The 14325-nt window shown below is 41.7% G+C and overlaps 1 protein-coding gene across 5 annotated transcripts in view; it reads left to right on the top strand.

The window, feature by feature from the left end:
* The window catches only part of TRERF1 (transcriptional regulating factor 1), a 139554-nt gene that overhangs the window by 97196 nt on the left and 28033 nt on the right, over positions 1–14325 (top strand). For 2 of the 5 annotated variants that reach the window (XM_054021832.1, XM_054021833.1), the window contains 5 exons: positions 3326–3419; positions 6199–7863; positions 8634–8686; positions 10479–10629; positions 11571–11819. In XM_054021832.1, the coding sequence (XP_053877807.1) occupies positions 6445–7863; positions 8634–8686; positions 10479–10629; positions 11571–11819 (1872 nt within the window). In that variant the 5' untranslated portion in view covers positions 3326–3419; positions 6199–6444. The remainder of the gene's footprint in view (positions 1–3325; positions 3420–6198; positions 7864–8633; positions 8687–10478; positions 10630–11570; positions 11820–14325) is intronic. The other 3 variants (XM_054021834.1, XM_054021836.1, XM_054021835.1) reach the window with 3 other exon arrangements.

Consider the following 14325-nt stretch of genomic DNA (forward strand, 5'->3'; position numbering starts at 1 on the left):
CTCTGGAATTATTATAGCTGCCAATGTTCCCATGATCCTCCAGAATTAGGGCTTAATGCTCTATATCGTTTTTTATGTTGAGTTACGAACCTTTGAGATGGTGTGCAGCACTGGGCCTGGTTCTAACAGCCATCCTGAACTATCAAGAACAGAAAAAAATATGTTTCCAATCTTAATGGTCGTGAGATATACGGTATTGAAATGGTCACTGTTCCCTTGGACCAATAGAGGTATTTTGGCACCGTCCAAGACTTAAAAGAGCAACTCCCAGACCTCGGACCAAATTTTCACTACCTGTTCCTGACAGCAAATCTTCCAGTTGCATTACCGTGTTCCTACATGTCCTCAAGGTTGACAAATGAATTTCTATTTAGGAAAAATAAAACGTCTTTGGCTCCCTTCCTCACACCTGTCTCACGGCTGACCCAGATAGCATCTTTTCATGGTGTTACATGATCTCCATTCTGTTTATGCACTACATTTACTTCTGATATGTTTATTGTATATGCAAAAAAGAAGCTGGGAGTGGAGAACTAGCTACAAGAAGCATTGTGGGAGTGAACCCGGTGTCAGAGTAGCATAGAGAAATGTAATATAGCCTTGAATAAGGAAATCCTATTACTCTTCCACTGATGCAAAGTATGAAGCAAATTCAAAATGCCTTTAGTATATATGGAAAAGAATGAGGGAGAGCATCAGAAGATCAGTATCCCATGAGTTTCAGTTTAACCATTATTGAATACTAGTAGCTGAAAGCCCATGCTGTTGCACAGATGTGGCAATTGGGCCACGTAATCCACCATCTGTGTAGTCTCTCTCATACAACCCATGAAACTTGTTGCATGCAAATTACTTGTAGAATAAAGGTGGTGATTGGTTGAGTTACCTCTGCTATCACAATGGTTTAGGACTCTTGGCATGGAATAAATATATGCTATACTACAGCTGTACTCTGAACGGGTGTAATTGTAAAGTCAAAATAACTGAGAACAAACTGGATAGTAAGATTGTGAACCCAGTGATAATTCAGCCTGGTGATATTTTAACAAAAAGCTTCCAACCTAGCTTGTAGCTGTTTCCATCACTTCACATTGACTCCAGGCATTCTGGGCTTCAGAGTAGAGTGACAATTCTGGAATCTTATTATATAGGCACGAAACTTCATATTCTAATATCAGAAACAAATACGCTATGTCCCCTTCTGTCAGATTGAAGGGTAGTGAAGCATGATCAAGACACATTAACGAGCTGTTTCCAGTTTAGGGGAGGAGCAAGGAAGCACCTATATACACACAAACTTCTTGATTTAAGTTCTATAAAAATATTGTTTGGATTGCTGAGAGAAGTCTTACATTATTTATTTATTTATTCTTTGTTAAAGTATGACCGCATGTTTATTGCTGTACAAGACAAAATACAGAAGGTTCTGCTGCCAAGGAATTTACAATCTTTAAAACTCTATTGCTTGTCAGTGAAATTAATTAAAAATGCCAGATGAATCCTACAGATCCTGTCCAGCATGGAGGCCTTTTTGCACCTGTCTTCCAAAGTATGGAAATATATATTGTTTCAGTCCTCTCTTTCATGCTAACTCTTAATTATGAGAAATCGCACCTATAAAAGTGTGTAGACATTTGATTAATATGACTGCTGAAAAACCTGATATACAATGGATAATACATATGATCTGATTACATTTTGATTCATAGCCATGAAGAGCATTGGGCAGTTTAGGTCCTTACTTTACTTTAGTAGCTCTGTGGCTTAATGGGTCTGCTTGCCTCAGCTTTCTCTGTCCTGCAATCTTATGTTAATTCTCCATTAGCTTTGTAGAAATCGAAACCCGACTGGCATACAGTACTGTTCCCCAGCCTCCCCACTCAGTTTTTAACACTGAATTATTTTTGAATTAATATTTTGCTCTGGAATTTAAATGGGAACCAAACAGGCAGCTGTATAGGTCTATAAATGTGACCCATCTATTATTTATACATCTAGAATAATTCAGCAAGTGTGTTTTTAAGAGCCTGTTTTTTGTACATAAAGCTGGGAAGGATACAGGACCATCTCCCTAAAGAACTGCCAACTGCCCCACTTCCCACATTGTGATTAAAACATTTGGATCCAATGATTGTCTGATAATCTAATTTAGAGAGGATAGAAAAGCAAGGTCTCCTTTTTTTGAGAGCCCACAATTTTGAAATATTCTCCCATTTAATGTACGCCAGAATTAATTTGTGGCATCCTTCCCGGGAAGACTGAAGATTTATTTTCTTTTTAATTTGTGTGAATGGGGGGAAGGGAGTTGGAATATATGATGGTTATTTTGGTGTGCTTGGGATAGAACTGTATGTGTTTTATAACAGTGGTTCTCAAACTATGGTCTGTGGACTACCACTGTTATATGGAACTTCTCCTGTGGTCTTCAGAATGGAATATTTATACAATCAAGCAGTACGGGGACTAGTAGGTTGGGAAGAGAGTTGAGGTGAAAACCTGTCCCCATTTAAATCTATTGAATTCCCATCCAAAGGGGCCAAGATTTCACCCACAGTCTTTAAGAGGATATTTCTCTTGCCAAGTAACTTGCAGAAATAGTGGTGATGGCAGTGTTACTCTTTTTAATTATTTATCTCTGTATATTTAATGCTCTCATCGTTAGGCTATCTCTGTAGTACCAAAATGTCTGATAGGTGACTGTAGAAATGTATTTTGCAGAATGTAGAAGCTGAAGTTGTAGCATACAGTGATTCTAGGATTTCTTTGAGCATTGGCTCATTTTTTGCCATTTTGGTAGCTATTGATTGTTGTCCTATTGTTAAGACACGCCAGGGCTTTCAGGCATGAGCTCTTAAATAAAAAGTAGTTATATTATTTTTATTTCTTTCATAGGTGGGGAAGTAAACTCTGTTATTACACTTTCAAAAGTTTCTCAGTTAATTTATCAGAGATCAGGTTCCTCAGTGCTTCTAGAGTCTAATTAATGGCTTGTAATAGGGAAAAACGCTGCTCTCTATTTAGTGCTCAGTCCTGTGAAGTGCTGCATACTTTCCCCTCCTGTTGAAGCCAGTGTAAGGTGAGGGTGCTCACACCATGCAGGATCAAGCCCGTAAGTCATTAGTTCTAGAAGCCTCAAGATATTTTCAGAAATACTGCTCTTGCAGGGACGTGTGTTGATATTAATATAGATGTGAAGGAATAGTTTAGCTTCTTAAGCAAATGAGAGCTCATTTTACAATTTATTTCTATAGTTACTGAATTCTCTACTCGCTCTGTGACTCAGTAGTTGGCATAATAATATAATATTTCATAATAACTTTTTCAGGTTGGTACACAAGTAATCAGTATCTGCGTGACAGTGATGGCGACATTGTAGACTATACACAAGAGGACCACATGCCCCACCTCCCAAGCTGGAGGTAAGTTGTAAGGTCTGCTGCAGAGAGAGAGTGTCTGCGAACATATATGAGACATTCAGGCTTACTTCTTAAATACAAACCTTTTTATGTTTTTGACAATGTTTTCTGATACCCTTGCACGTTATGGGCCAACTCCTCACTTCCTGCTTACAGCCATAATAAATGGGGTCTGATGGATGTTCCAGGGAGATGGAATTCCCTCTTGACCATAATGCTAGTTGCAGTGATGCTGCAGTAGATAGTAATGTCTGCTGCCCTGGCACTCCCCTCTCAAATGTGGGTTTTGGCCAGTAAATTCATTTTTGTAAATAAATTATGTTGATTTTCTCTGCCGCCTTGAGAAGAATTATACATACTTTAATACTCTCTCGTATTTTTGAAATTGTAATAGTCTGTTAGTACTTAATTATCTGTGGAGGACACTTGGGCTACACTCATTAGTTGTGTCAGTAATATGACTCATAACCAGTGACTAAAAAAGAATATTTGTCACCTCAAAAAAATTAACAGGCATGAGAATTCTTACAGAATGCAACACAAACCAGCGCTATTAATAAACAGAGAGAGCTGCCTAACCCATTTTTATGCTTTATACACAGCAAAAATACCATGTATTCTCTTGTACTCTCTGTATGTTATGGAAGCACCTGCTCACTGTTCCATAGTTAGGTGTTAGATATACATTCCTGTTTTTCTCTAACAGTAGGTGGCTTATCGGTGTGAAGAATACACCATGTTTATGCCCTTTGAATATTCTGTGTAGGTTTTGTTTCTCTTCATAATTTTTAATAGGAAGTCTTTGAAGCTTTGCTGTGGCTGAAATCTCTCCTGGGCTGGCTGACCTTTTGTGGTTGACTGGTATCCCCCCCCCCCCATCCCCCCCCCCAGAAAAGTCCATCTACAAAAATTTGGTAGGGAGGTGTATTCTGAGGTTATCTGGTCCAATGGATCAGGTTTTTTGGAGGTAATACTGTTATCCTACTATGGAGAAGGTTCTATGGACTGCACCTGGCATAAGAGTTTGTGCAGCATTGTATAAACATGTGTTGTTTATGTGCAACTGGTGATGGTTAAAATGTTCCTCATCAGCACCTGCACTTCTGCCCCTGCATGTCAGCCTCCCCCCCCCCCCCCCCCCCCCGAGAATTAAATCTTAAGACACAATCTTTGATGGGGAGCAGTTAGGTTTGGGAGAAGGATGGGTTGAGAGGGCAGAGATAAACTTACATTATCCTTATGCTGCATGTAGATGCCTGTGTGTAGTAGTAACTCTAACTGCTTCGCAACAAGTTTGTGTGTGTGTGTGTGTGGAGAGAGAGAGAGAGTGTGTGATCATTCCCGTCCACAAAATGATAGACATCCCAAGAACACACAAATGTATTTTCTTTTTTTAATTGCGTCCAAAACAGTAGACATTTTTAAATCAATTAATTCCCACTGAATTACAGTTCTCATTTGTCATCCTTATCTTGTAAGCATTCAGGATAAACCAGTCTGCTAAAATATTAAGGGACTGATGGACAACCTGGGGGCGGGGGGGAAAGGGAGAGGGCAGAATGGAAGTTAAACTTGGTACCTACTAGATACATCAAGAGGTTGCTTGTGACAAATACGTGCTGTTACCACTTGACAATTTGGACAGCTTGATTTGTCTTAGCAATTACTAAAAGTCCATATCAAAGATGAGTAAATGACTCTGTGTGTACAGAGGTGATTGGTGTAACCGCTCTTCTGATTTTATTGTCACTTTAACAAGCACACTAGCCTTGCATATTACTCCTCAGAGATGTACACAATGCTGTATCTTCAACCCAATAGCAGACTTCTTGTTCTTCATTCCACACCACTGTAAAGATAATATGGAATAAAACAAGCCCTGATGTTGTGTGGCGGCGTTGGAGCCACTATGTTAATTCTGAATCAGAATTAAATCATACTGTCCCCCATCTTCCCCCATCCTTACTACAACTCAGTGCTGGCACTTGGATTCCAAGCCACCACTTCCTTTCAGTTGTGTTATCAGACATAGTAGAGCCATCTGTGATATCTTCAGGAGTTTGTGAATTAGAGTTTACTATACACGTGTCTGTTGTCTCTGACTAGCAGACTGGGAACACTAGAAATGAGTCTCTTTCTCATAGTTTAGTCCAGGGGTTGCAACCTTTCAGAAGTGGTGTGTCGAGTCTTCCTTTATTCACTCTTAATTTAAGGTTTCATGTGCCAGTAATACATGTTAACATTTTTAGAAGGTCTTTCTATAAGTCTATAATATATAACTAAACTATTGTTGTAGGTAAAGTAAATAAGGTGTTTAAAATGTTTAAGAAGTTTAATTTAAAATTAAATTAAAATGCAGAGCCCTCTGGACCGGTGGCCAGGACCCGGGCACTGAGAGTGCCACTGAAAATCAGCTCACGTGCCACCTTCGGCACGCGTGCCAGAGGTTGCCTACCCCTGGTTTAGTCTCTGGTTAAAAACTGCACCTGAGCGCTATATATGGCCAGCTAAGTAAAAGTGTGTGTGTAAAGGAGAGGTTTTGGAAGCACACCTTCATTGATGAAGCAAAGTGATTTTACAAGAGAACTGTAGAAACACTATAATGGGATGAAATAAAGGAATAGAGGGATGAGATGAAGGAATCCAATTGCTATGGAATAGCCCAACTGCTACAGCTGTTCATAAGATTATATCTTTTTTCCCCATTAGGTTGTTGTTACATCAAAGGAAACAGCAAAAGTTGTGTAGAATGCACTTAAACTATTTCTCTCTCACTTCACAGGTACCTGGCATAGTGAATCTATTGTTTTCATTTAAGATTTGTGTTTTGGACTTTTTCAAAGATGTGAAGCAGCATTAATCTGAAATTGGAATTGCAAACAGACCAGAAGGAATTAGTCCTTGTAATGTAAATGGACAAGCTGAATAATAACAAATTCTAGCAATTTTTTCCCCGTACTTGGAATATCTCAGGGTCTACAAGTTTATGGTTTTTGTGCCTGTAAGATCAGGATAAAGGTGACCAAAAATGGGGGACCAGCAGTTGTACAAACCTAACCACACTGCCAACAGCAATGAGAATTTGTATTACCAACCACACCAAATGAACTCTCTCCCCCCTTTAAATCACAGCTATGGAACATCAGGCATGGATGCTTCTCAGGCTTCTCCCCTCTCTCCCCAATTCCCCCAGGATTCAAGAGACAGCATAGCTTTGAATGTAGGTTCAAAAAACATTGGGTCAGTGGACTCCTCTAGACAAACAAGTTGGACACATACTGGCTCAGGAAACCACGTTCCGGTAAGGAACAATCAGAATGCCATGTGGAGCCCGTTAGGGCAGAGTGAATCTGCTGATGGATACCAATATTCCTATTCTCAAGCCAATGAACTTCGGTCACAAAAACTTACTAGTGGAGTTTTACATAAATTGGACTCCTTTACACAAGTATTCGCTAACCAAAATTTAAGAATTCAAGTCAACAATATGGCTCAGGTCTTGCATGCTCAGTCTTCAGTGATGGATAATGCCAGTGACAGTGCACTTAGACAGCTGCTGTCTCAGAAGCCTGCTGTTGAGCAACAATCTGTAACTTCCACTGTGCAAAGATATCAGCAAGGGCCACAGCAAGTACACCAGAATTTTGCAAGCACTCAGCAAAAGCAGCAAATGCAAGTCATGCAGCACCAACAACAGTTGTATTATGATTACCAGCAACACTTATCTCAGCTACAAATGCATTCTGCAATGCAACAAGGACAACCACATGTGCAACAAATGCAGTCTCCGCAGCTGTTACCGCAACAGATACAACAGTTGCAGCAGACTCAATATTATATGCAGCAACAGCCACAGCAGGGACAGCAGCGGCTCTCAATACAAGAGATCCAGCAGCAACAGCAACAAAGTCGGCAGCAACAGCAGAGGCAGTGTCCAATGCAAATAGCTCAGTATTATCAAACACAACCAGTTATGCAGCAGTTACAGTTGCAGCAGCAGCAGCAGCAACAACAACAACAACAGATGCAACTGCATCTTCCTGCCTATCATAGGGATTCTGACCCAAAAACCGTGCATGAAACACACCAGTACTCCCAGGATCAAGCTCATCCTGTACAGCTTATACAGTTGGGAACAATGCCTCAGTATTTCTACCAGGATCCACAGCAGCAGTATAGGCATTTGTATCCACAAAGTGTATTGCAACAACAGCAGCAACAAGAAGACACCGATGCGCAAAAGCAATACCAGAATGACAATAGATCTCAAGTTCTGATGAACTCCCACGTTGGCCTGAGTGTGGCAGAGGCACTAGAGGATACTACACGGCAGGAAATTAATTCTGTAGGTAACGCTGGCTCTCATCGGACTCTTTTAGCACCCTCGGGTATCCATCTAAATAACAAAGGGTCCCAGCAAGAGTCTCCTAGTGCCATTTGGCCTCAGGTATGTAATGATTTAGATTTCCATTCACGCAGGCTTGTTTTGAATAATGACTGTACTGCGCACAAATGAAATAACTGCAGGGGATTCAATGGATCAGGGCATGGGCAGAGCTGAGATGTTTCAAGGGACTGGAAATGGGTCTTTCACCTCTAGGTCACTGATTTACATGGGGGGGTCCCGAGCTGTCAGCCTCCACTCCAACCCCTACTTTGCCTCCAGCATTTATAATGGTGTTAAATTTATAAAAAAGTGTTTTTAATTTATAAGAGGGGTCATGCTCAGAGACTTGCTATGTGAAAGGGGTCACCAGTACAAAAGTGTGAGAACCACTGCTCTAGGCTGAGTTATTACCAGCAGGTGGCTATTCATTGGCCAGTGTAAAATGAGTTTGGCAGTGTCAGTCCAGTTCCTGATGGACAGATATCCCAAACTCAAAAAATGCTACCAGATTTGTCAATAGTTTGCAGCTTTCCTGGTAGCTCCTCAGAAATAGCAAGGACACAGACCCTCCATTATGCTATCACGTAATCAGGGCTGAGGAGCATGTTAGTAGGTAAGTGTAGGGCAACTTGTACTGACATTGCTCAGAGGCATACCCATTTTGTGGATAAATGTAGGATGGCATTCTCCAAGGCTGTCTCAGAGCCTTTTACCATCACTTCATTGACATAAAAAAAGTAAAAATAATTAAATAAATAATAATAAAGCTGTGAAGACTCTTTATGTTGCTATTGCTTGAAAAATACCTTTTCTTTTCCCCCCTCTGATAGCAGATTCAACTGTCTGATGGCAGACTGCAGCAGCCACTGACCCCTGAACCAAGGTATTATGAGTTTGGCATAGATTTCTTAGTGAAATTATTTTATGGTTAAATATGAATGAGCTCTGCAATTGAATAGAGGTGTTCTCAGCTGGTTTTGGAAACTATTATGTGAAGCCATGGTTAAGGATGTATACACTAGATGTAAAATTGTGCGATCTCTGCAGCAATACATTTAAATTACTTTGGAGTGTTCTTTTTCTTTAAAATGAGTGAAGGCAGGGGGACAGCATGCTTTTAATGCTGCTCAGATTTACGCAGTGGATCAATGCTATATTGTTTAGACTTCCATCTTTGGCAGCAAATGTCACCAAGGAATCGATTCGTTTTTCTAAAGGCCCATCAGTACTATGAGGAGAATCACATGCTAGCACAATTCTCTGCCAGTTAGTGGCTCTCATGTTCTGGCACTCTTTTTTTGTTATTGCTAGATGGGTAGGGAAACATGAGTCACTAAAATACAGTTCTGGTTCTAGGCCGTAATGGTCTATATTGTGGACCACATCTTGAGACTCTCAAGATGTCGGGTGACCAGGTGTCCAGGTGACACCTGGTCGAAAAGGGACCCTGGCGGCTCTGGTCAGCACCACTGACCGGGCCGTTAAAAGTCAAGTTGGTGGTGCTGTGGTGCTAAGGCAGGCTAGTCCCTACCTGTCTTGGCTCTGCGCTGCGCCCCGGAAGCAGCTAGCAGGTCCGGCTCCTAGGTGGGGGGGCCATGGGGCTCCGCCTGCTGCCCCGGCCCCGAGCTCCGCATTCCCATTGGCCAGGAACCTCCGCCAGTGGGAGCCGTGGGGGCGTTCCTGTGGGCAAGAGCAGTGTGCAGAGACACCTGCCGCGCCTCCGCCTAGGAGCTGGTCCCGCTGGCCACTTCCAGGGCACAGCACGGAGTCAGGACAGGCAGGGAGCCTGCCGTAGCCCCCCTGCTGCGCCGCGACTGGGAGCTGCCAGAGGTAAGCCTGTGCCCCTGCCCAGGCCTGAGCCCTCCCCATACCTGGAGCCCCCTCCTGCACCCCAAACCCCTCATTTCTGGCCCTACCCTAGAGCCCACCTGCCTCAACCTGCAGTCTCCTCCCACACATTGAGCCCCCCAGCCCCACCCCAGAGCCCGCACCCCCAGACAGCCCTCACTTCCTCCTGCACCCCTGCCCCAGCCCAGAGCCCCCTCCCACACCCTGAATCCCTCTGTCCCACTCCCCAGCCTGCAGCCCCCTCCTGCATCCCAAACCCCTCATCCCTGGTCCAATCCTAGAGCCCGCCCCCCCCCCCCAAGCTGGAGCCCCCACACCCCAGCCCGGAGCCCCCTCCCACATCCTGAACCCCTCATTTCTGGCCCCACCCTGGAGCCCACACTACCAGTTACAGCGCTCACCCCAATCCCATGCCTCAGCCCAGTGAAAGTGAGTGAGGGTAGGGGAGAGCAAGCCACTGAGGGAGAGGGAATGTAGTGAGTGCGGGGCAGGACTTCAGGGAAGGGGGGCGGGGCCTCAGGGAAGGGGCAGGGCTAGGTGTTTGGTTTTGTGCAATGAGAAAGTTGGCAACTCTACTTGAGAGAGAGTGTCCTGTTTACCACTTCCTTTCCCCTCCAGTTTGGGAATCAATGAGCTAGGCTATAGCACATATCTCTTTAAGTCTATATCCTGGTTTCTTTGCTTACCTACCTGAAAGAAGTGCTTTATGGCTTAATTACAATTTAATTACAAATTGCTTTTGAAATCCTCAGATAAAAGGCTCTTAGTGAAAGGGAACATCTGGCATCTGGCAAACTGATTTTTCCTTTATCTCCCTGTAAAAACAGTGGCCCAAACAAAGCAACGTTTCCTGAGAGATCCCATATAAAGAGCAAGCTAACATGTTCAATATGCTTGAAGGAATTTAAGAGTTTACCAGCACTAAATGGTCACATGAGATCACATGGAGGAGTAAGAGCATCTCCTAATTTTAAACAGGTAGCCGTTCATTTTACTTTATTAGGCTCTCTTCTTTTCATGTTAATGTTTGCTGCTTGCTTTGCTTTTCTGTCAACATTTTTTTCCCCAATTTTGTTTCAGTTATGCTACCCTCTACATTAGTGGAAATATGTATAGTTGTGCCTATACATAGGCCAAGAGCCTTTCTTAAAGGTGACTGTCAAAGGGGAGAAAAAAATGTTTTGTGCCTGTGTTTTTGTAATGAATAAAGAAGCCCTGCAAAACTAAATTTTATTTTTCTATTTGTTTCATACATTAGAAATTTCAGGAATGACAAGTCTTGTCTCCCTTATTTTTAGCTGGACTCCTTGGGTGACTGACAAATGTTGGAAATGCTTTCAAGTCTTAATTAAAGGATCAGGAGTGTTGAATCTTTTTAACAGAGAGCTTTTCTCTCAAATGTTGAGTTAAACAGATGTTAACAAAAAACAAACACAAAATGAGTTTAATTGTCCTGACTAAAAATAACTTATCCTCTCAATCAGGTTTTTCTGCCTTGGTATCTCTGATGGCATAATCAAACTAGTTCTTCTGTTGTCTATTGTCTTCTGTGTTAGACAAGATCTGAATTTCTAATGCAAAAAACAAATATTTTTGAAAAGAGATGTTTTTACCTTCTACTTTCAGCATAAAGAAGCAATAAAAAGCACAAACCTATTTTTCCTCTTTGCAGGTCATCTTTAAAAGAAATGTTGTATGGTTCTTTATCACTGAAGCTGAATCCTATGTATAAGTCATAATTATTTGGCCAATTTTATTCAGGCCAAATATGCAATCTGAGAAGGGGCGCAACTGTTTGTTTCACACCAGAGCCATTCCTTTCCAGATCACGATGAATACATTTTCATACTATTTTTATAGTCTGTAAATCCAATAGGAACCCTCTAACTGAGGCTGAAAGCCTGTAATTGTCTGTACAGGATGAAGGAGAGAAACCACCACAACAGCAGCCGCCTAAAGAGGTGGATAGCCTCGCACCTATCGTCATGCCCGTTTCTGTCCCTGTAAAGCTTCTGTCGCCTGAGCCCAGTGCGCAGCCCGCTACCAACAGTACCACAGTTAAAGACAAGCCTGCCAATTCTGTGTCAGATGACGAGATGCCAGTTCTCATGAGGATGACTTACTCTCCACCGTGCAGTCCAAAAGTGGCCACCCCCTGCTCATCTTCTGTGAGTGCTGCCCTTCTTGCTACTAACTGTGCTGTGATGCTTTTTAAATCCCTTTGGTTTTAGTGCAATTACATTTTTAAGATGTATACATACACACATACTCTGGGATAGTTTAATAAATCAGCGTGGCTCACACCTAGCAGCGAAAGGTGAAGGCCTGTAGTATCTTGTCAGTAATTCCTCTTCTGTCATCCAGGAATATTAATTTCATCCTTCGTGGAAGATCAATACTCAGAAATAAAACAAACCATTTGAAACATTAGTGCAGGGATTTTCCATCCCACTAAAACAAAGGGATTTATTACCTTCCGTTTTTTTACTATTTGTGCTTCTTTGTGTTTGTTTTGTTGCTTAAATGCAGCAGCTACTTTCTTCCTGTTCTGAAGTAAAATATATTTGTGTATCTTTTTTGCGGTAGATTAAATAGCACTGTATGGTACTTACTGAAGCGGTACGTTCTAATAAGAAGCTGCGCGGTGTTGCCTGGCCACAGGCACGTACAATGGGATCATCTTTTTTTTCTTTTCCCCCCTTTAGCATGTATCTTAACTATGTGTTAAAACATTGGGACTTCATAAACCCAAAAGGAAAAGTAATGATGATTAGTATTTTCTGACTTTCATTTAACTCACAAATCTGATATCACCAGACACTAGGTGAAAAGCGCATTAGACATGAATAAGACAGAGACTGTAGGACTTCAGTGAAGCATGCACTAAAGCTTTTTGCTGAATGAGGGCTTAGCAAACAGTTTAATTTACTACACTTTCTAGTGCAACAACATTAGAAATCTGCCACACGAGGTGTGACTACTGCCCATACAGTGAAAAGTAGAACGTGTCTCTCTCTCTCTCTCTCTCTCTCTCTCTCTCGTTGAGTGGCCTATTGGGGATAACATGAACACTTGTCAGTGATCTCTAAAAAATATTTGTGGATTTATTCCCCCCCACACACACACTTTTTTTTTTTTTAAATGAATTTCCCTCCTTTTTCTTTTAGCTAGTGCACACTTCCACCTTCTGTAGTAACACTGAAGTCAGCATCTCTGCATTTGCTGATAGCTCAGCAGTGTAGTTTCTCCTTTCTATTTCTAATCTCCTGAGAGGGATGGCTGAAGCCTTGAGCTCCACTATGTGCTGTGTGCAGATTTCCTCTGGAGGTTCTGGGCCAGATGTTTAGCGTTGTGCATGCACATTTACCACAATTGTGTATGCAGTTGCAGTGACTGAGTCTGCATTGGCCGGTTAGGCATCTGATTGGCCACTTGTGCACTCCGCCACCCAGGATTATGCATGCCATCCTGTTTATTACATGTGCAAATTATGAACACACAGTTCTGAACTCTGGACCCCGTTTATTTTTTTTTTTATACTAGCAGTGGAAATGTATTGGAGTAGTGAAGGAGCTGCATTCCCTTAGAGATAGGGTGAGCAGATTTCTGTTGATCTAAGGAACAGTAACTGTTTTGCTTCAATCACATTGTGTCTCAAGCCTTACAATGAAGGGGTCCCAAGGATTGATTTGTAAAGTCAGTTTTTTTTAGTGAATGCCTCTTTAATGAAAGCAAAAGGAAACTAAATACCCTGCAACAGCAGTGCACAGTGAAGTGAATCAAATAGTAAATGGGCATTCCATTGTGTCCCAGTGTTAAACATTTAGGTTTTTATAGAGTACTAGAGAATGCATCCGGTGCTGGATCTAAGCAACAGTGTCTGGAACTTCAGGGAATTAGAGAGCTAATTCTGAGCTGTGAGGCCAAGAACATCGGGGACTTATTTAATATTCAGTGTGAAGATTTTTCAAAAATGCCATATTGCATTTCCTATACTGAGAGTGCCCTTAACCATTTGATGTAGTGGCATAGAGAGCAATGGCTCATGGGAATTTAGTCTTAGTGCCTTATTTCACTCCAGCAGGAGCTGAGTACCAGGTATTCTGAATTAAAAATAATAAAAAAAATACTACCCCTTAAACAAAAAAGATATAAATAATCTGCTCTCTACTTTTTTTGGCTTAACTTACCAAGGTTTCTAGTCAAAGAGGTAGATATGGAGCAAATAGTAAAACTGAGGGTCCTTCTCCCACCCCCAAATTGAAGACTGACTGTTATAATGAAGAGGTGATCAAAGGAGGCTCAAAAGTTCTGTTTTCTCATTCTGGGTACAATACCACAAATACCTGGACATGTAACTTTTGCTCACATGAGGCATTCCAATGACTTCAGTGTATGAGAAAAGTAGTTATAGGAGGGAAAAGGCAGAAATGTTTCTACTGTTACTACACAGAGAAAGTCACTAGCAAAATAAAACATTTGTCAGATGAAGGAAAAAAACAGCGAGAAAAGTTCCATTTTGACTTCATGGGGACTATTCATGTGAATAAGTTACTCGTGTGCATAAGTTTTTTTGCAAGACCAGGTTCCAATACTACTCACATGGAAGCTGTTACAAATAAAACACAGCAACTGATTTGTACCCTCTATATTTTTGAATTCCATCATCCATAC

Source organism: Malaclemys terrapin, chromosome 3, assembly GCF_027887155.1.
Source record: "Malaclemys terrapin pileata isolate rMalTer1 chromosome 3, rMalTer1.hap1, whole genome shotgun sequence".
In the NCBI taxonomy this organism is placed as follows: Eukaryota; Metazoa; Chordata; order Testudines; family Emydidae; genus Malaclemys; species Malaclemys terrapin.